Source organism: Periplaneta americana, chromosome 8 (genome assembly GCF_040183065.1).
Source record: "Periplaneta americana isolate PAMFEO1 chromosome 8, P.americana_PAMFEO1_priV1, whole genome shotgun sequence".
Taxonomy (NCBI): domain Eukaryota; kingdom Metazoa; phylum Arthropoda; class Insecta; order Blattodea; family Blattidae; genus Periplaneta; species Periplaneta americana.
The window spans coordinates 134,226,227-134,248,026 of NC_091124.1; the positions used below are offsets into that span (position 1 = coordinate 134,226,227).

At 36.4% G+C, this 21,800-nt stretch overlaps 1 protein-coding gene across 5 annotated transcripts in view; it reads left to right on the plus strand.

Moving 5' to 3' along the window:
• The window catches only part of LOC138705069 (2-oxoadipate dehydrogenase complex component E1), a 201,279-nt gene that overhangs the window by 86,085 nt on the left and 93,394 nt on the right, over positions 1 to 21,800 (plus strand). For all 5 annotated transcript variants that reach the window (XM_069833664.1, XM_069833665.1, XM_069833662.1 and 2 more), the window contains 3 exons: positions 4,603 to 4,716; positions 4,793 to 5,014; positions 15,821 to 15,978. In XM_069833664.1, coding sequence (XP_069689765.1) covers positions 4,603 to 4,716; positions 4,793 to 5,014; positions 15,821 to 15,978 — 494 coding nt within the window. The remainder of the gene's footprint in view (positions 1 to 4,602; positions 4,717 to 4,792; positions 5,015 to 15,820; positions 15,979 to 21,800) is intronic.

A 21,800-nucleotide genomic window follows, 5' to 3' on the forward strand; every position in this document is an offset into this window, starting at 1 on the left:
CCTTTCCTACGTCATACTTTAATCCCCCACCCCCTCCGTGACGTCGTACTTTAGCCACGCCCACTTCTGACGTCATACTTTGGCCCCGCCCACTTCTGACGTCATACTTTGGCCGCGCCCACTATGACGTCACATGGGAGCCAGTTAGTACCCACCATTTGTATTCTACTAACCATTTTAAAACACTTTTAATTTTCGTTTCCAAAATAATCAGACTTGTGAATAAAGTTAGAATAATCTTATTTAAATTTTCGTGTAGGTACTTTTTTCTCTCTATGATAAGTATTGCATGTTCATAATCTTTTGGCTATAAGCACTACAAGACTGATTTACTTGTAATTTCAGTGTTTCATACCAGTTTGATTATCAAGAAATTAACCTTCAGTAAAAGCCAAATTAGCAGTTTGAATTGTTCATTGTCAAAATCGAACCATTGGATCATAATGAATTATATGGGAAGCATTGTTCTTCAGTTACACGCTCTATTATTTTAACATCATAAATTGTTGGCTACTCTTGTAGCTACATCGTATCTAGTAATTTTAAAACTATCAGCTGGAGAGAAACAAACAGAGTCAAACATGGTCTCTTCCATATTATAAAATGCATTTGTATAATTTTTCCAAATTTTGTTTCGAGGTCCGATCCGCTATCTGGTCCCGTCTGCACTAAAGTCTATTGGCTTACTGTGTCCACACTCATATATTTTCTTCAAAGTTAATTTCCTTTCTCATCTACCAGACGCTTCTGTTTCCTCACAATACATTGTTCTGCAAATAAATCTGCAGCCTCAAATGAGACTTATTTTACAGGGACAAAGTTCCCTTATGTGCAGTAAATCTATGACTTTTCTTAGGAAGAACGAGACCATGTTTTACAGACAATACTTGCGTCAATTCTGTCCCTAGTTTTAAAAATGCATCAATCAGTTCCGTTCCAAAGCTACCTGTCTCTGTTACCTGCGATGTTTTGACCTACAGTTGGCGCATTCACTGACGACATAATAATGTCTTTTCAACCACAAGATCTCCAGAGTCAACAATTTTCGTATTATATCTGTGAAACATAAATAGCTCCAGATGCCATCTTTCCTCCAACAGTATGAGAGCAGCAGCAGCGGATATTCAGTTTAAGTAGATGAAGTGCCACTTTACCTATTTATGTTTAAAAAACAATTTTATCTCGTATTAATAATTAATTCCATTTATTACCATTATCGTATTTCTAAAGTAAAAGACTCTTTTTCAGTGTTTATGAACAGTGCATTGTTGTATAAAAAGTACCTGCAACCGTCCGTTGAATATAATAATGTCAACTGTTACGATCGCCGAGCGGTGTCGATAGGAACTTACAATACTGTTGAGATGAAATCATTTGGGCTCCCATTCTCATCCAGCACTTGGCTTCCATGATAACGTGACGTCACGCACTGAAGGAAGTTTGTATAAGTGTACGTTTCTGAGTCTTTCAGTTACGGAGAGCTGTCAGATTGTAAGTGGTGTAACCAGTTTGCAGATCTAACGGTACTAATAATAGAGGAGGGTTGAAGTTGGTCTCCAAGGCCGGGGGCTATTGTTGAAGGGCTGTGAAATTTTAGGGAGTTCATCAATTGAGCGCAAGAGAAAATTTTACCTCAACTGAATGCATCAGTTGAGCGCAGCGGTCAGTTTTGGGATGCATCAGTTGAGCGCGGCGGTTAATTTAACACGAGCCGCAGCAATTTCCCTTCCCATTTTGTAGAGACTTAGGACTCTCTTTACATTGGCAAGTAAGTATGGTTAAAAATGCTGCTCTCGTAAAAATGCTCGTACCTATAATTTGTTTTAAATATTTGTTCCAACAATGGATTGTTAAATATCTAGGTTACTTTCTTGGATAATACTGTAGTAGGCCACTCTCTGTAGGAAACCAATTCTAGTAATATTTCCGCTTTTATATTTACGAAGTAATTCTTCCATATACTGTTTCTCCCTTTTATATGTAGGATTGATTCTAACTATTCTCGTTGTCATTCATTTTAATATATGTACTAGTTTGTGTCCCAATAATGACTTGAAGAAACAAATATATGAGGATACGCAGTTTTAAAATTCAGAGAAAACCATTTGTAGAACGCCTCACATGCGTTATTAGTTCTGCCTGATGTAACAGTATTGGAAGCCCATATTTCAGGGGGAAATAACGAATCCGGTTCTATGAAATTTGATACCAAATAATCAGCAAAGGCTGTGATACTTTCATTAACAAGTTGGTTGCTAACTAAAACTTCAACAAATGCATCTCTGACTTCATTTGGAGGAAGAAATGAAAGACCAATTCCTAGTGCAACCATTTACCGTTGTCAGTATTGTTATCTTTATACTCATTAGAAAGCCTCAAGGACCGAATTTTTCTCCACCAAGCCTGACTTACACAGCACACAAATTTTCTCCTAAGCCTAGGGAAAACTGACCACCGCGCTCAACTGATGTATACCCAAAATTTATCCCTCACTCAACTGATGTATACCCAAAACTTACCCCGCCTCAACTGATGCATTTTTAATCCTTTAGCGCTCAATTCATGTTCACTCAAATTTTACACTATATACTACCTGACTCACGAAAAGTATCCTCATTCCTTGTGTCCAAGCAGCCACCCCTGCAGCGGTAAATTAGCTGACTATGTTATTTTATCAGGAATATACGCCACATACATTCTCAAAGTTTAAAAGTTGTTTCTCGGCAGGGTGTATTATTTCTTTTCATGAACTCATGACCTTGCCAGTTTTGTTCCAGCTCTTATATTTGAACGTTTAACGGGCGCGTAAATACACATGTTATTGAATATATTAACTTCTTATTTAATCTATTGAGAACATACTAGTGATAAGTGTATATAGTGTATACTAACTACATCATAGTGTATATTATGTGAATAATCATTATAGTGATATTATACATATATTTAGATACCGGTACTTAGAAAATGTTGATAAATATGTGCGAAATATGTATCCGGAAAATTACACGATTTGTAATTTATAGAAATGTCGTTTTATATACTTAAACATGAGGATAAAAATGATGTTTTAAATTTTTGACGACCTACAGTTACATTTGTTCTTCGTTTTTTAAAAGTGCTAAGAAAATAGAGAAGTTGCATAAAATAACTTTAGAAAATTCTTCCGATGAAAGAAACTTTTCTGTTTGAAAGGACTGAAAATTTTACTCGGAACGCTTACTTACAACTTACAAATGGTTTTTAAGGAACCCGATGGTTCATTGCCGCCCTCACATAAGCCCGCCATCGGTCCCTTCCTGTGCAAGATTAATCCACTCTCTATCATCATATCCCATCTCCCTCAAATCCACTTTAATATTATCCTCCCATCTACGTCTCGGCCTCCCCAAAGGTCTTTTTCCCTCCGGCCTCCCAAATAACGTTACATCATTAAAAGACAGGAGGATTGACTTGATAAGCAAGAAATTAGGTGACTCCTCAAATAAATTAATTTTCCTATTTGCATGTGTTCTGGAACTAGTAAAATTTTGACAAATAGTAGGCCTACTCATATATTTGTAAAACTGTTCATGCATTTGCGTATGTGAACAGCACTTCACCTATTTCCTTCACGGCGAGCCGCTACTGATGGGTAGAATTTGTGGCAACTATGATGGGAGCTACAAATGGCTGCTAATCATTTCGTTCGAGGCTTAATAGTGTTTTTATTCTGTTCATCCTAATATTTACAATTTTATAGAAAACTGAAGGACACACAAAGTAAATCTTACTTAAAACTACGTAATTAGTCGGTTCTACCCGTTAAGAAGGCAAAGGGGGGGTGGGGAGAAGAAAATGATTCTTCTTGAAAAAATTGCTGAGTTTCATCAGGGAAGTTTTGATACATTGACTTTTATTAATACTGCATCACACAAGTTTTTACTTAAAAAAGAATCGGAAGTTGACTGTATCATAGAAGTTTCTATCTAAATAATTTATAAGTTGACGGTATGATATAAGATTTTACATACATAATTTTAGAAATTGACTAATGACTTCAAGTCTCACTATATTGTAAGGCAAAAATGCTACAAACAACATTTTAACCTACATGTAACATTCATGAAAACAAGTAAATTTGTTACGTTACAGACGATCCTAAGTCTGAAAAATGAGAAGGGAATTATTTGTGTTAGCATTGAAGCTAAGAAGAATGTTTGGGACGGAATTGAATAGTGATCGAAAATCTTTCGGATGTAATTGACGCATGATCCAAAATTCTTTTGACGGAACTGAAATAGAAAACTGACCACGAGACGGAATCGACTATCCACGGAAAGAACTTGCTTTAATCTCTGCAAAGCTATAAAGAGAAGAATTATTTCGCTGAATGATTGCAGAAAATTCAAGTAAAATGTTGAAGTTCTCTTTATTCAATCCATTTAAGATTTGGAAAAGGAGACAGTAGTCTATCTTTCTATCGTTGCATGCCTCGAGATAGTGTAGCTATGCAATAAAACTGCAGACTTCATATAATTGAAATATATTATTGTGAAACTATTGCATAATGAAGCAAACAAAGTAATGGCTAAACACCTTGTTCCTCTTGTGTAAATGTAGGCTGTAAATCCAGTGTCTATGGGAAAAACAAGAGGTCGGCAGCAGTCATTCAAAGAGGGAGGATACTCTCCGGAATCTTCATCTCAGTGGAGTGACAAAGTACTCAATATTCAGGCAAGTTTGAGAATGCAAGACGTTGTGATTTTAATTGATAATGAGAGTAAGAATGATTAATATTTTGGATGTTTAGATCCACGGTGATGCAGCGTTTACAGGTCAAGGAGTGAACCAGGAAACTCTGGAAATCAGTCAGGTGCCAAATTTCGAGATAGGAGGGACAATTCACCTGGTAGTCAACAACCAGCTGGGCTTCACCACACCTGCCGACAGAGGCCGCTCTTCCAGATACTGTACTGATCTTGCCAAGATGATCTTGTCTCCTGTCATTCACGTTAATGGAGATTTTCCTGAGGTAGGCCTATATATTTTGTTGTCACTCAGGGTGATTCACGAGGAAATGTAAAAAATTTAGGATACGATATCTAAGGACATTTTGAGTGAAAAAGTTCATATGAACATAGGTCTGTTTTCGAACGATGGCGGAGCTAGATGCACTTTTTTTGGTAAATCGTCTCGCCCCAATGTGAATCAGACGTTACCATATGCTGCTGTCGTGAAACAAGGTCATCGATGAATGACGTAACATTGGAATCTCCATTGTGAGCGATGTAGATAAGAGAAGAGAAACAAACCGGGTGGTGGGGCATTACAAATGTCGCAACAAATACGCTATCACTTATCGGTTCACAGCAGTTAAGTCAGCTACCTACAGTACAGTAGTTATACAGGCAAAATTATAGAAAGTGTTAAGTTGTTGTTTTCAAGATGCCTTATAAATTTTCGACAGCAGAATACGCCGATATTGTGTATGTTTATGTTTTGTGCGTTGGAAGTTCCTTGCGTGCCGTCGCTGAATATGAACGACGCTTTCCGAACAGAACGGTACCATATCGAAGAGTATTTACTGTCTATGGGGCTGGATGAAAGACTTAGTATAGCAAAGGAACGGGGAGACGAGAGAGGCGCTAATCGACCTATTTTATACGCAGCATAAAGAACAGTTACGTGCAACTCTACCGCGCGATGAGCGCGATTCACGCCCGAGCGCAACAGTGCGTTGAAGCAGGAGGAGGTATCTTTGAAAATATGTGAAAACATCGACTCCCATCTTCTAGAATATTAGGTGTATGCATACGTGAATATAAACTTTAAATTTGTCAGTTATCTGCCTCTAAATGAGAGTTAGTACAATGGAATTTCAGAATTTTTGTGAAATCAAAGAGCCATATCTCCGTAACCGTTCGAAAACGGACCTATATTCATATGAACGTTTTCACTCAGAATGACTTCAGAATTCACATCCTAATTTTTTTACCTTTCCTCGTGAATCACCCTGTATATGTCGTCATAATCATAATCATCATCAATCAGCAACAGCAGCATTTCCCTTCAAGTATTATATCTCAGAGGTGTGTTACAAATTCTTGCCATTTCTTTAGAAGTCCTCTCAGTTACCTCGGTACAAGACCCTTTCATGTTATGTACACTGACGTTCAAAGATGTCTGACCCTACAATCGATAGTAATCGATAATTTGTTAGAGTAAGTGTGGCTTCTTTGGTTATTACTTTGATGAATAGATGGCAAATATAATAGTGTCGCCAATCGTACATAAATATACCCGCATTATAGAATTCGCTTTTTCTCTAACTGTAAAACAACAGTCGGCTTATCTGGAAACCACTGATATTGTCAACTATGAGATTAATGTATGCTTAATCTATATAATTTTCCCCCACACTTTTTAATCGCCCCAATAATGGTGTCACCTATTGAGAACTAGTGGAACTATTCAAAGTTTGTCAATTTGTTATATATTTGGTTCTGACTTATCGCGCGGTTAAAAAGCTCATTTATACGTTCATAAAATCGTAGGTCATATACATTTGAACGCCAGTGTACGTAGACAAATTCAAGACTATAGATTTCTCTAACACGTAATAACCTTTACAAAACAATCATGCAAAGACTGAAAAATTCCCAAAACAAGCTTTGACTTACAACAAAAGTCTGCGATCATAAGTAGGTAAAACTGTAGTTATTTTATTTTAACTTTTAAAATAAAATTCGAATTTGTATTGAATATACAATAATTATTAACTAACTTACCCATGAACAATAAATCGATGGCCCAGAACCAGACTGTTCCAAGACCATTTTACTATTTTTTTTTTCAGGAGAGCTATTTTAAGCTCCTGACACTCGAAATTTCATGAAACACTTTGGAATAGCTTCATAGCAACCTTATGAAGAGGAATATTTATAATTTTGTTCGATTCATATATGCAGACAAGAACTGGAACACAATGAAACACATTTTTTTCTTATAAAAAGTTGGACTTATAACAGTCTGGTTCTCAGCCATCGAAATACTGGTGAGGGCATGAAGACATGCACAGCAATCTGACGTTTATTCTGCCGACAAACTTCTTATTATTGAAGTGCTTAGGACTACATTCCTGTAACTATCGTAATTCATTGTTTGGTGCCACCTATCGATTTAGCTACAACATCCAGAACCATAATTTATTCTCCGTCCCCTTGGAACTTCTGTAACTTCCTCAGATCGATGGCAACTGTATGCAAGTCACATTATTACATTCCTGCTGCATTCTATATGCTATTGACCTAATAATCGCATTACTGTAGATATCGTGATTTACTATTTGGTGTCATCTATGGATTCAGTTACACATCGCCCCAGATCAGCTATAAAAGCCCCTCTGTGCCGTAGGACTTGTGCAGCTCCCTTACATGTCATCTCTGGGAAAATCACGGTACATCTAGTACATCTTCGGTCGACCTGAAACTATTGAAAGATGAAGTTTAAATTAATTAAGACGAAATGAGTCCGAGATCTAATGGTGAAAGCAATTCTGCTTCAATTGTTTGAGGAACAAACCGTCGGAAAAAACCCAACTAAGTAACTTGTACCAACCAGGATTTGAACCCGGGCACGCTCGTTTCGCAGTCGGACATGCTAACCGCTACACCACAACGGTAGACTATGATTTTATTTATTTATTTATTTATTTATTTATTTATTTATTTATTTATTTATTTATTTATTTATTTATTTATTTATTTATTTATTTATTCTTTCTGTACGCACGTCATTGCGGATTAGATAGAGCCCAGTTCTTAATCCGCCATCACTCACTATACAATGATTACAAGTTAACAATGAGTAATGGAGTAGCTGTTCGCACGTCTGACCGTGGAACGAGCGAGTTCGGGTTCAAATCCTGGTTAAGACAAGTTACTTCGTTAGCTGGTTTTCCCTCAACCCATTAAGAGCAAATGCTGGGTATCTTTCGGTGCTGGATCCTGGATTCATTTCGCTGGAATTATCATCTTCATCTCATTCAGACTCTAGACACCTTAGCAATTGATAAAGAGTCGTAAAATAACAAATGAAGAAAAACAATAAGTATGACAGGATATAAGTAACTCATACTTTTCTATTTAAAATTTTCTAGGTTAAAATCTGATACTCTTAATTCTTCATTTACTAACCTAATACCGTTATTTTTCTTAACTAATTTATGCAATTCCCCATAATTACATAACAAAAATAGTGAACCCTCATATTTTAAACCATTAACTTTAATGTTTCTTTTTTTCCAATATAAAATCCATTACTTATACTCTTCCTCTTACTGCCTACTCTATATCTCTATTTAGCCCATTTACATGGTGAACATCCCGCTTCCATAATAGAACTAAGAGTTTTTTCGTTATTCGTTATGATCCTGTTCTATATTTTAATTATTTTATACTTTACATAGCTTTATAATATAATACTCAACATCTACAATGGTGGATTGTGATTGTATTCACAACATTAACTTTGGGTATTCAACTGAGTGCTGGAACTATATTACAATTTTAAACGTTGGAATGTTAAGTTTCATCACACAGCAGAAATTCAAAAGACTCGATGTGAATAGACAGAGATTATTGTCGTCTCTAACTATCCCAACTACTGTCTATCCAAAACGATTACAATCCTTAATATAATAAATGTATTGAGTAGTCTAACCTGTTACTTTCATACGATCTGTCAAGTAATTTTCATAGAGTATTTTTTGTCATCGATCATTTGATTACCTCTGATCCTAGCGGTTGTGTTTAGGTTTACTGTACGGAAACTTAGTGAGATACAGACGTCGTTAAGGATGAGCATGTACAGTGGAAACATCTCGACATTTGACTACTGGCAGGATTAGCTCAGCATTGATCCTTAGAATGTATCTTGTTGAAGTTTCATGTCCTTTTTTATTTGGGAATTTGATTGCGTCACAAGATTAACTGTCTGCCACCTGCACTCAAATAATAGTGAACTTACACCTTTGTGATTACTAAACTGCGTAAGTGCGTGCCTTTTACCGTCAAGTTAAGATGACTGGAGCGTTCCGTGGCGAGTTTACAATGAACTCTCAGGCAAGCAACTCACTGTGCGTGCTTCAGAAGTACAGTCTTGAGTATATGAATTGCATACATACAATAATCATACATTTCGTAATTATGTAATTGATGCGATGTCGACGGAATTTTGCATCCGTGCGCCAGACAAGTTAAATGCACCATGTTGGAATACCGCTCTTTAAGCTGTTTTGCTGCCTTAATAATATATGGAGCTGCATCAGTGACAAAAAGAAGTACATTATTATATTTTATCCTTTCCGACCATAAAAGGCGCACAGCCTTATAAAAAACTTGGACAATAGTTGCATGGTTTACCTTTTCCAGTTTCTCTGAAGTTAGCACAAATTTTTTTCCTACACAGTTCTCGGAAAGTATACCGACCACCACATTTGCCACGTATCTACCACTGACGTCTGTAGACTCATCAACTGAAACCCATATATTTTCTGATCGTTTACGCTTTCTCGAATTTTGGAAATCGTATTCTGGTACGAAATTGGTAAATAATACGTATTGTTGCTTCTCCTGGAATATGTTGATTTGTGTATTTTTCCAGAAACTATCTAAAGTGGAGATTGTCTAAAGTTCTAAATGGAATGTTTGTGTATACCAACATATCACATAAGTCTATATTGAATTGTGACCGACTATTTGAACTGGATTGGTTCTTGTTTGAATTGCGTTCAACATTTTCCTTGTGAGCTTTGCTATTACGGTGTCTTTCAAAATAGTACTTCTTAGTTCGTAATAATCTGAAATTACACACGACACATACAACACGTTCTCCTTCTATAACAGCCTAAAAATATCGCGTCCGAATTGTTCGACTAAATTATTTAGTACTGCACTTCGTGAGCGAGTTGTATTAGACATTGTAATATGTGTCATTTCACAGATGCAACTCTTCAGTATGACAGCTAAACATGCTCTGAATGTTTCGGGTTCGATGCACGAAACAGTACGGCGAAAGGCGAGAGAGACTTGCGTCATACTCAATACCTGTGTGCATAGTCAACTGCAATCTCCGTATTAGGGCCCGCACTCCCGAGGTCTAGTGATAACCAGGCTTCGAGACTTTGGACCCGATACAATAAGTTTACTGTGCTTGTACTATAGGTTGTTGACTCGCTGCAGGTAGATAGAGATGTGTTGAGGTAACAACGTTGCTGTTTAGAGTAGAGTACGGTAGTATGGGGAACACCCACTACATTCTGAAGGTAAATATATATTACACAGTGACAATGTCAAAGAATGTGAAAAGCATTTATTCCCCTATCTTTATAAGCATTTGTGTTTAATTATACACAGTGTTAATGGTGGAAATAAACAAGTAGCAATTTTAATTTCTTCATTTATCCTATTGATCGTCTTTAGGAAGTGCAGTTACAGTACCGAATTATAATGCACTACAAAATACATTTTCAGTGTCTCAAACGTAAATATTTTTTGGTTATCTGCCAAACACAGTTACTGTGAAAAGCTGCGAAAAAACCTAACATCATTGCAGTCTCTAAGAGACAATCCTTTACTCTCGGGTGGTTCTATGTCCACTAATTTGCTGTTTACATTACACAATGTTCCATATCCGTTATTTTTACTTCCACTTCTGTTTTACACGTTCAGTAACCGATGTACTTGGTGTCTCTTTAATTCTCTGTGTCATTTCCTCAATTAATTTGAAGGCTTCCGGCATCTCTTGCTCTGACTTTTCTAACCGTGTAGTAGTTTTAGACACAGTTTGACAATAGGTTTGTATAAAAACCAAATTATTCGTCAGAACCTTCAAATCCACAGCGTTTTTCTTTGCGTGTTTGTTGGCATTCATTCTACAATACCTCCACCCACTGTACACTTTACCACTATACTCAGTACATCGTTATGCGGATTTCCCACTGAACTGCTCTATTGGGTCCGAAGTCTCGAAGTCTGGTGATTACCCTTTGCATGCCAGCTGTTTTAACTACGAGGTGACACGATCAAAATATAATCGTAATGAATTCGCTAAACGTGCGCGAAATACTGGTGTATATTATTTATTCTGAATTAGCGCCACTTTCAACATGAACGAAAACACTGGTAGCGAGTTCATCAGCTCCCTAGAAAATCTCACAAAGGAGTCACCTGCACGCGCAAAAATATTACTTTTTAGCCAGAATATAATTGATTTTACATAGGGTTACCAAGTAAGTGACAAAGTCATCGGTTTAATCTATAGGTTAGCGAGAGGGACTCGTGCTCCGTGGCTGCGCCAGGACGTCGAGTTTGAATTCCGTTTGGACGGATCACCTGGTTGGGTTTTGTTAAGGTTTTTCCCAGGTATCTAAGTGAATGCTAGGAAATTCCATGCTGAATGAGAGACTCCTTTGGCCAAGTATCATTTAAAAATTACCATTTCCATCAACAGTTTATACAGCATTTTAAATAACTGATTTTTTAAGCGACATGAAATTTCATGTATCATCTTCACAGAATTCACGTACGGTATACAAAGTAAAAATTATCTTACTCTGTTCATGAAAATAATGCTTATAGTCACTTTTCCTAAAGTCTAGAATTTCTTTCTTTAGGACTTTCCGACAAATCAAGTAGTAAGTTCGTTGTAAAAACTTTCCTGATTTTCTCTGTTGGGAAACACTAAACCAGCGTCTTCAATAATCAACAGTAGTACTAGACATTGACATGTTGTTGATTGCAATTATTGCTCTTCGGTGCTAAAACATAATGCAGTGATTACAATGTTTGTAGAAGTAGTAGTCAAGAAAAATTATGAAAATTGTTATTGTATTTTCAGCGAAAATGTTGTCTGTATCTCCTTATACAGGGACATCATTTTATTTTTACTTCAATTTTTATTGTAGCTGAGTTTTTGAATGCACTCCGCTCCCACCTCCTCTACTAGTAAACTTCCAACCGTCCTCCACACAGAACCAAGGTCGCGTATGCAGTCAATGTCGTCTTACGGTCATAGTAAACAGTACTGAGTTAGTGAGTACAGTACGTTCCAGAAATATGTTCGCGTTTTCCAGTGATGAAAGAGCTTTCAATATTGAATCATATTTTCGCACAGGTACTGTCGTCCGCCTGCCTATGTCGCATCCCGGTTTCCCCACCCGCTTCTGCTCGCTCCTCTGTAAAGGCTAGTGGCTGGGCTGTCTTAGGTCTTTTCTGAAAATATTAATTTCTGTTAGGAATTGAACGTCTGCGTAATATTATGCAACTGTTTAAAATAACTTAAATAAAAGGGCCTCGTTAAGCAACTGTCACGTGATTTCCCCCTCTTTCTACGACTCTGCGACACAACCATTTGGACGGACAGTAGATAGCATGTATGACAAGGGATGCTTTCGGACCTTCCGACGATAATCGCCACGAAACTTTCTGGGCTGAACAAGCATGAGGCCAAAGTAATTGGTGTGAAGTGCAGTATTTTGCAATCATTTGCTACCCCTAAAACAAAGCGTATAAATGTAGGGTTCGCAACTGTAATGTTTGTAGTCGTAAGTTATGAAATACGCTGTACCCGAGAGACAGGATGTTATTTTGTGATAATGCGCATGCCTGGTAGGTCTCCTATTTTGTGTAAATAAGTGCGTTTTGTATAACCGTAAGTGACTAGACAATACGATTTAGGGCATGGGCTTGTTTGTGTGTTAAAGAATACTGTAAGTGAAATACGTGTATACTATTGTGTGTTTATCAAAATGAATTGTAACCCTCATGCTGTGGTACAGAACTGGTGAATGAAGTGACACAGAATTACTCAGCGGACAACACGCATCCAACGTACATCTACAGGCGAATTGCACGGGAGTTGTTTATCATCCTGGAGAAATATGTCAGTGGCGGCATGGACATGTTGGAAGGACAGACATTGTGTTGTAATAGTGATGGAACATCGGACACTTTATCTGAAGATAACGATGTGCTCGGTAGTCCAGTTAATAACACGGCAACCAGTTCCAGTTCCTATGAACCATCACCTCCCAAATTCAAACGGAAAAGCATCCACGAGCAGTTATCTAAAATAACAATACAAAGGATTTATGACAGTGTCAAGATTGGAAAGAAAAGCGTTGCAGCAAATTCCCGAAAATTCAAGACATCATTGGCAAATAGTAAAGGCTCTTCAGAGAGGTGGTACGAAAGAAAACAAACATATTCGCATTCGAGAGCATATGTACACCAAATTCAGGAATGCGCGTAACACTGGAAACGCAATTCACTACTGGCATTTAAAGACTTGGGCGAAAGAAGCAGCTATTTTCATGGGCATTCCCAGATTTAAAGCCAGCAATTATTTCCTCCACCAATTCAAACGCTGCTACAAAATAATATCACGCAAGATTACAAGATTCATTATTAGACGGGATGTTACTCTTGGTACTGACGTGAGGACCAGTGCATTGGAGTTTGTGCGAGAAGTTACGGACTACGTTTCTGCTAATGCACTTGATGCCGACATGGTGTTCAATACGGATCAAAGTCGATTTGAGTATGAAATTACCTCAAATAGGACACTATCAATGACCGGGGAAAAGAAAACTGAAGCAACTGTTGAAAGCGTGGCATCTACTACTCACTCCTACACCATTCAGGTCCTTATTTCCATGTCAGGACGCCTCGCAAAGAAATTGTACATCTGTTTTCAGGAAGCGGGAGGTAAATTTGGCAAACGTGTTTCCGAAACATTACAACGTAACCAACCTCCAAATATAGAATATGACTGCAGCACCAGTGGTAAGATGTCAACAGCTCTCGTACCATCCTGGATGCGTAAAGTACTGCAACCTGAACTAAAGGGAGCATCGCTTCTGCTGCTGGATTCATGGTCCAGTCAAACAGACACAGGTTTGTCGGCCAGAGCCTTCGGAAACAAGGATTTAAATTTACACACAAAAATCATACCACCTAAAACCACAAAGTACTCTCAGCCTCCAGACGTCTACTTTTTTTCGCCAGTACAGACTATTTGCGCGACGCATTGAAGAGACCATACGTTATGATGAAGGAAATGTCGTCAAGCTGCATGATAGGATCTTCATTTTCAAGTTGCATCCCTTGATATACAATCAGTTGAGTGCACCACAGTACCAGCCTATGCTTCGCTATGCGAGGAAGGCGTCTGGATACGTGTCACAGGACATGCCACTTCCGTTCCGTAAGGTGTTGAACATAAATTTTGCTGATCTTAACATATGAAGAGTTCGCGGGAAAAACGATGAATGTCACAGTTTTCTTAAGGTTGATGTCATTATCTAATTCAATGGATCACTACGAAATTTAATGTTGTTCTTATGAAAAATATGTAAAAAGGAGAATTATCACCATGAATACAGTAATCCTTTCCTTTATTTTCTATAGAAACAGCACTACATCTTGCAGTTATAGATTCAATTAGATCATTATCTAATTCTTAACAGAAATGTGACATTCATCGTTTTTCCCGCGAATTCTTCATATGCAGCATTCCTGACTGATTGCAGTTCCGCAATTATTTGCTCGTGGTATAACATTCAACTTTGTTTGCAGCACTGCCTTCTTACACCACATTACCATGAGTTAGAATGAGGTACGTATATACAGTTTACAAATCTATCTGTTGTACGTCATCTCGTCATTTATATGCATCATATTTCACATGTAGATGATGTTAGGCACTCTATGACTACAAACATTACAGTTGCAAACCCTACTTGTTTTAGGAGTAGCAAATGATTGCGAAATACCACACTTCACACCAATTACTTTGGCCTCATGCTTGTTCAGCCCAGAAAGTTTCGTGGCGATTTTCGTCGAAAGGTCCGAAAGAATCCCTTGTGAGTAATTTTATCTTTTCGGATCGAGCATAAGTGAAGATTGAATTTACAGTACGTAAGGTACTCTTTTATAGAGTAGGTACAGAATTATTTCAACATGAGTTACTAGTACGAAGGACGAAACTGGTAATTGGAATTAGGTACAATACTCTATAGTGCGATAATATGCACAAAAGAACTGAAGCCTATTTCGAAATGAACGGTCACCATTTTCAAAAATGTATTTAATTATCCATATTATGATTATTTTTCAATTTAACTCCATTCTCTATATTGTACACTAATGTGCTGTAGACAGCATAGTATACTTTGCATAATGAATACGCCCGAATGGATAACTCAGTTCGTGAGTAAAAACACTTATTGTTAATACAGTACTGTATTTTGATTAAAAAAAACCTAATAAAAATTATCAAACTCAAAATAGCGATATTTCCTAGTTTACGTAAATGGATGAACTACTTTTCTCTCCTCCTACACCTAGTAAAGTGGTTTGTTTTAATTTTACACCAGTATCATCGAACTCCAGCCGTGGAAGGGGGTAGCAAACAGTGTTTCCGGTTCTCAACCGTTAATCCAAAGGTATAGCCAGGTTGATATTAGAAATGTTAGTAAAAATAAAATGATGTCCCTGTATATATTAGAAAGTGAGTATGTGCTAAGTAATGAACTTTTTGAAATATCAAACTTGAACCTTCTTTTCTTAAAATAATATAGATCTGATTTTAATTCACTAAAAGTAAATAATTATTCATAATATTACGAAATTTAGCTTCTTTAATTTATAAAGTAACTAAAATACACAAATTGAATTTTTAAATCTGCCATTGATAATTTTATTTACATTAATGTAAAAATCTATGCAATACAGACATATCACGAGTTCAACAGTAATACGATTGTTGTACTTTACAGATGGTAGTCAGAGCAACTCGTTTAGCATGTGAATACCAACGACACTTCCGAAAGGATGTATTTGTTGACCTCAATTGCTACAGACAATGGGGTCATAATGAACTGGATGATCCCACGTTCACAAATCCAGCCATATATAGTATCATCCAATCTCGCAGGTAACTATAAAAGAAGTAATTATCTTTCTTGCAATTAGAATAATGTAGCAGCACTTACTTGCATTTGTATTTTGTATGTTACGTTCTACCACAATTCTTGGACATTTATCGTTCCGCATGTAAGATTCATTGTGAGCAACAGTTCAATCCCGAAGACCTCTCTAAATATTTTCCTTATACTTTCCTGTGTGCGTCTTGGATCACCTTTAACCGAGATTCGCCCGCAAACCCTTGAATAATGATGACAACCTCGTTGGAAAGGAGGGAGTTAACGATACCAAAAAATTAAATATTTACCTTAACAACAATTTATTAAAATAAAACACGGTAATGACAATGAAAAATATAATTAAAAATAGTAATATTAAATTTGGTTGTTTAATACGTATATCTATATACAGAGTCTATCGAAAAATGAACTATTTTGGATAATTTTTTTAAATAATGTTCATCCTCACGAGAAAGAACCCTTCCCGGTGCCGTACAGACGATTTGCAAATAAACACCCCCTCCTCCCGCCGCCAGAGGAAGCTACTTATCCATGTGTCATGTGCATTTGAAGCCAACTTAAAATGACTTGGAGCATGGCTTTCTATACACCAAGGATAATGGCACATGGCCGTGCCTATACACATCGTTGTGATAGACCTGAAATGATAAAATGCCACGCAGCTACTTAACGTTATTGCAGAAGAGAAAAATTGCTGCCTGGTTTGAACTTTGAAACAGTGTCTCTCAAATTAAACATTTATTCCGTAGACGAAGTGTTTCCAGGCAGATGGATTTGTCGCACAGGCCCAATCCGTTGGCCTCCGCGGTCACCTGATGACTCTCGTGGACTTATTTTTCTGGGGATTCATCAAGGATCTTGTCTATGCGACTAAACCAAGCACTATTCCTGAATTAGTGGAACGAATTGAACACACAATACAAATGGTTACGCCTGACATGCTCATCAGAGTCCATGAAGACTTGATACGCCCTTACATTTGTGCATTCAGTAGAACGGAAGACATTTTGAAAATTGAACACCATAATTTATCAACAATTGAAACTGTTTTTACATTTATGCGTTTTAATTAAGGTTTAAAAAACTAACCATTCTTTCGTTTAATAGCTCTGGCGGCGAGGGGAGGGTTTGTATCCAAATCGACTGTACGGCACCGGAAAGGGTTATTTCTCGTGAGGATGAACATCATTTCAAAAAATTATCCAAAATAGTTAATTTTTCAATAGACTCGCTACTTATGAAAGACCCTGTATATGTATAAATAAACAGAGAACACAGCAATGGGACTAGATAATTAATAACAGCAGTTCGAGTGAAGCTCCTAGAACCAGAATATATGGCCGGAAGGCAACTAGTAGTGATGCGAAAACAGTAAACGACCAAAAGAGAGAGAAAAAGCAAACTCATTCTCTCTCATTACAAAGGAAAACCTTTAATAATCAAAGTGAATTACCTAGTCGAGACACGAGATGATAGAACAGAAACTTACTAAAATCCTGCAAATGGATAACGTATGCCCATATCAATCACAATCACTATAAATGGCATATCAGTCCACGCATACGTACTCACTGTCTCACGTCACTTCCAAATAAATATATATAATACGGAATATATGAAGTAATTAACCCAACATAAAACAATATCTATGCATATAAGTATATATGAAAGTAGCGGATGAGGGTGAAGACATAATTACCTTAAATAACCAAAACAGTTAACGAAACTTAGAATAATAATCTTGAAAAATCAGATAATCAAATAGAAAATATCATTTAAAATTAGAATAAATATCTATCGCTCTCTTTGAGACACAATTCACGTCTCACAATATATAATTCTGACCAAACAGCCCGACCATCGGCAAACCAGCAGAACCAGGCATCTAAAGCAATCCCCGATTACGGTCGCTCCCAGATAGGAGCACTTCTAGCACCAGTCCACCTCGCTGTTTATAACCAATTAACCCAGTCCTGTCCACGCCAGATCAAAGCAGATCTCCAACTCGCCGACAGAAAAATTTGAAACCAACCAATGAGCGAGCAAAAATCAAACCGGAAATAATCTCGTTCTACTCATATGTATATTAAAGCATAAAATAAAAGAGATTAAACAGAAAAAACAAAGGTAGGCTAAGTGGGAGACACCTATAGGAAAAGAAATAAAAAAGGAAAACCGGTCACAAAGGATCAATCAGTCTTCTTAATATATCCAGCTGTTTGCTGATAACATGAAGTCCACTATAGTCCACTCTAGTCTATTCAGTTGTTGTTTTTCACAAGAAATGAGGGGTATTTTGATCGGTGTTCATTATAGATGCCTGTTGCTAGTAGCCAGAGATGGGGTGCAGTCAATATATACTGCAGGGCTGTGTCTTCTGCAACTGGTACTGATGATTTTAATTCACTTCTTTTGTGGTTTATGGCTGGACAGTATAGAAGATCTTCATCATAATTATTACACCACAGGCAAGTAGGATTATCAGAAATGTGAAATCAGTGTAGGTACAATTGTGTGGTAGTGTGACCTGTTCTGGCTCTTGTTAAAAATGTTTGAACATATCTGGGCAAGTTTTTGTACATTTCCAGGTCATTTGGTTTCTTTTGTACAGACTGTAAAATTTTTCCTTTGTCAGAAGAGAGCCAATTGGTGATCCATAGGTTTGTAAAATGAGACTTTACTGAAGCAAAAGCATTGGATAGAGATGTCACTTGAAGAGGTCTTGGTTGCAAATATGTTGCAACCACAAAGGATGTTCAAAAATATCATTACTATAATTACGATAATTACTACAAAATAATGAAAATCAATAAGATTGTGTCGTAATATCATGAGATAATCTCTGAAGGCGAACTCCATATTTCCAGAACGCTAAGATAGTAATAACATTCATTATGTTCAAGATTTCTTCTTAGCGTTTTGTTCATAATCTCCTCGGGGTTTCAGCGTGTTTCAGAGCAGAACAAGTGACAGAAGCACAGAAAATAAATATTTCTCGATGTAATCACCACCACCATCATCAACACAATTTATTACCAGTTCTTTAATAAAAATGTTTATATATTCATTTACGTTTTATGTACAGTAGGTCTATTCTATTCATTTGCAGGATCAAATTAAATAAGTTTAATTTAACATGATTGATATATTAATATACGTTACAAGAGCGGTATGTTGATGTTTTCGTGTTCGAGGAAAAGATTGAAAAAGCGAAACGTAGTTGAGCTTTTTTAATTTCCGAGAACATGAAAACAAACATACCGCTCGTGTATCGTACATTATTTTGTGCTAAGATCGTTTATTACATACCTGAAAGACGAATTTCTAATTAGTTGCAATGAAATCTCCATGTTGGTTTCTGTTTAATGACGGCAACTTCGGAAAACCAAAATATCTTTCTTCAACATTGTTGCTATAAAATGTTTTCTGTGTTTACTATACTCCAGCAGGCCGTGATATACGTCTGTCTTTTTTTTTCCCCAGTCTATAAATGCGAACTTAAAACAAACGGTAAGGTTATGTAATGATTTATTTTTCATTTTAATATTTTAACAATATTATTTATATAACATATTGCAGTAATAACATCCGCATCTGGAATCTTGTTGATTTTTTCACGGCTTCCTTAATGTTACTTGTATCAGGAATGCAATAAGTTTCGTGGAGTAGTAGACTTTACTTAATTTTTGCAAATATTTAAAAAACAATAATTAACATTGCAATTTAGGTGAAATTGCAGTGGTAAGTTTCCAATTTATAATTATTACTATGTTAAACGTCTCTAAAAATAATATGTTAAAAGCCTAAAGCAGTAAAATGAATGTCGCGCTTAAGCGGTAAGAAGAGGGAAATTGTTATGTGTGTTACGTTGGGAATACTGAATGTGGTATTTCACACTTACCGCGTATTGGTTCTGTGCGGAAAACAAACAAATACGCACGATCTCGCACAAAATAATATTACATCTTTGCAAGATAGTAAAAAAATGCATGTCAAAACGGATGTAGATATTCTTATTATGCATTTTAAGTTTTCCATAACAATATTTAATCTTTAATTATACTACAAACGATATTTTTCTTTGTTATTTATTATCCTTTTTCGATTTTCCATTACAAAGAACATACATAGGCTATATTTTAATAATTAGGCAATATTTCATACTTAATTTACGATCAATTTCCACTTTGTTATGGTTTAAATTATTGAATCATTGTTTCAAACAAAGATAGATAATATAAGATTGCAATGTATATCTGTCTTTGTTCATTGTCATCGTTTAATATTCCCGTACAGTTGAATTAAATAATATCGCTTTTTCGGAGAAACAACGACATAGAATATTTTTCCGTTTTTCAGGTGAAGCAAAAGCGGAATATTATTTATATATAAATGTATACGTAAATAAATAATAAAGATTTTAAAATATTGTGAAAATCGAAATAAAGCTAAATATTACAATTTTTGGTTACTTTTCAAATACTAGTTAGATATGGTTCTTTTTAATATTCACTCCAATTTTGCAGTTGCATAATTGAATAAGTGAGTGGAAAATGGGAATAACTACTTTGAACCCAACTTTTCAGGAAAAAAAAAAAAAAACTTTCTACATCTTTTCTGTTAGGTTTGATTTAAATGTTGTCAACAGTAAAAATGTTCAAAATTGTTTGTAATATGTATATTATTACCAAACTTTGCTCTATGTCTTGTTAATATTTGTATACCATTTTTTTGTATTTTAAAACTTATTTCCTTTTTCCACTCAATAATCATACAGTAGCGTGCAAATTAATCCGAACACAACATATTTTTACATTTTCTGTCATTGTTGGCCTCACAGCTGCTCATACCGCTTTAATTGACATCTGTAGTATGCGTAATTCCATTGTTGAAGGTCTGTCATTTTTTTTAATAATATGTGAAATTTTACCTGTCGTTTTGTACTTATAAGCATTTCAGTTGTGTTGAAGACTTAATACTGCAATCTTGTGTACATTCTGTCGTCTTCACAAATGGATACAACTCCACGAAAACGGTCTAAAATTATAACATAAGCAGAGCATTCTTCTATGACACAGAGGCAAATTGCTGCAGAATGTCACATCGATTTGGCTACTGTTAATTCAATCATAAAACGATACAGGGAGACTGGATCCATTACACCCCAGAAAAAAGGAAACTGTGGCCGGAAAAGGAAGACTTTACCTGCAGATGATCGTTTAATTATCAGGAAAAGTAAATTAAATCCTAGACTCTTTTTTCCGATGAGTCTCATTTCGAGGTCCACGGCCACCGTGTTTCTTACGTACGGAAAGGATCCGAAAAAGTAACAGCAGCTCATCTCCAACAAGCACCCAAATACCCCCCTAAAGTAATGTTTTGGGGTTGTTTTTACACATGAAGGGCCTGGAGCATTAATACCTATCAAGGGAATGACAAATATATTCACTTATTGGAAACCAGATTCGTACCCCTGCTGCAAAAATCATTACCTGATGGCAGAGGTGTGGTCCAACAAGACCTGGCACCATGCCATACGTCTCGAAAAACTACAGAATCCTTCAACAAGAAGAATATTCAGGTACTCCCCTGGTCAGGCAACTCACCCGACATGAACCCAATTGAGAACTTGTGGTGAATTTGCAAAAGAAGAATGCAAAAAATGGATTGTTCTACAAGGGAGAAGATGATTTCTGCCCTCATTGGTGGATGGTTTCGCGATGAAGAAATGAAGAATATTTGTGGGAAATTAGTGGAATCCATGCCAAATCGTCTCAGAGCTGTTATTAGGAACAAGGGAGGCCACATAGAT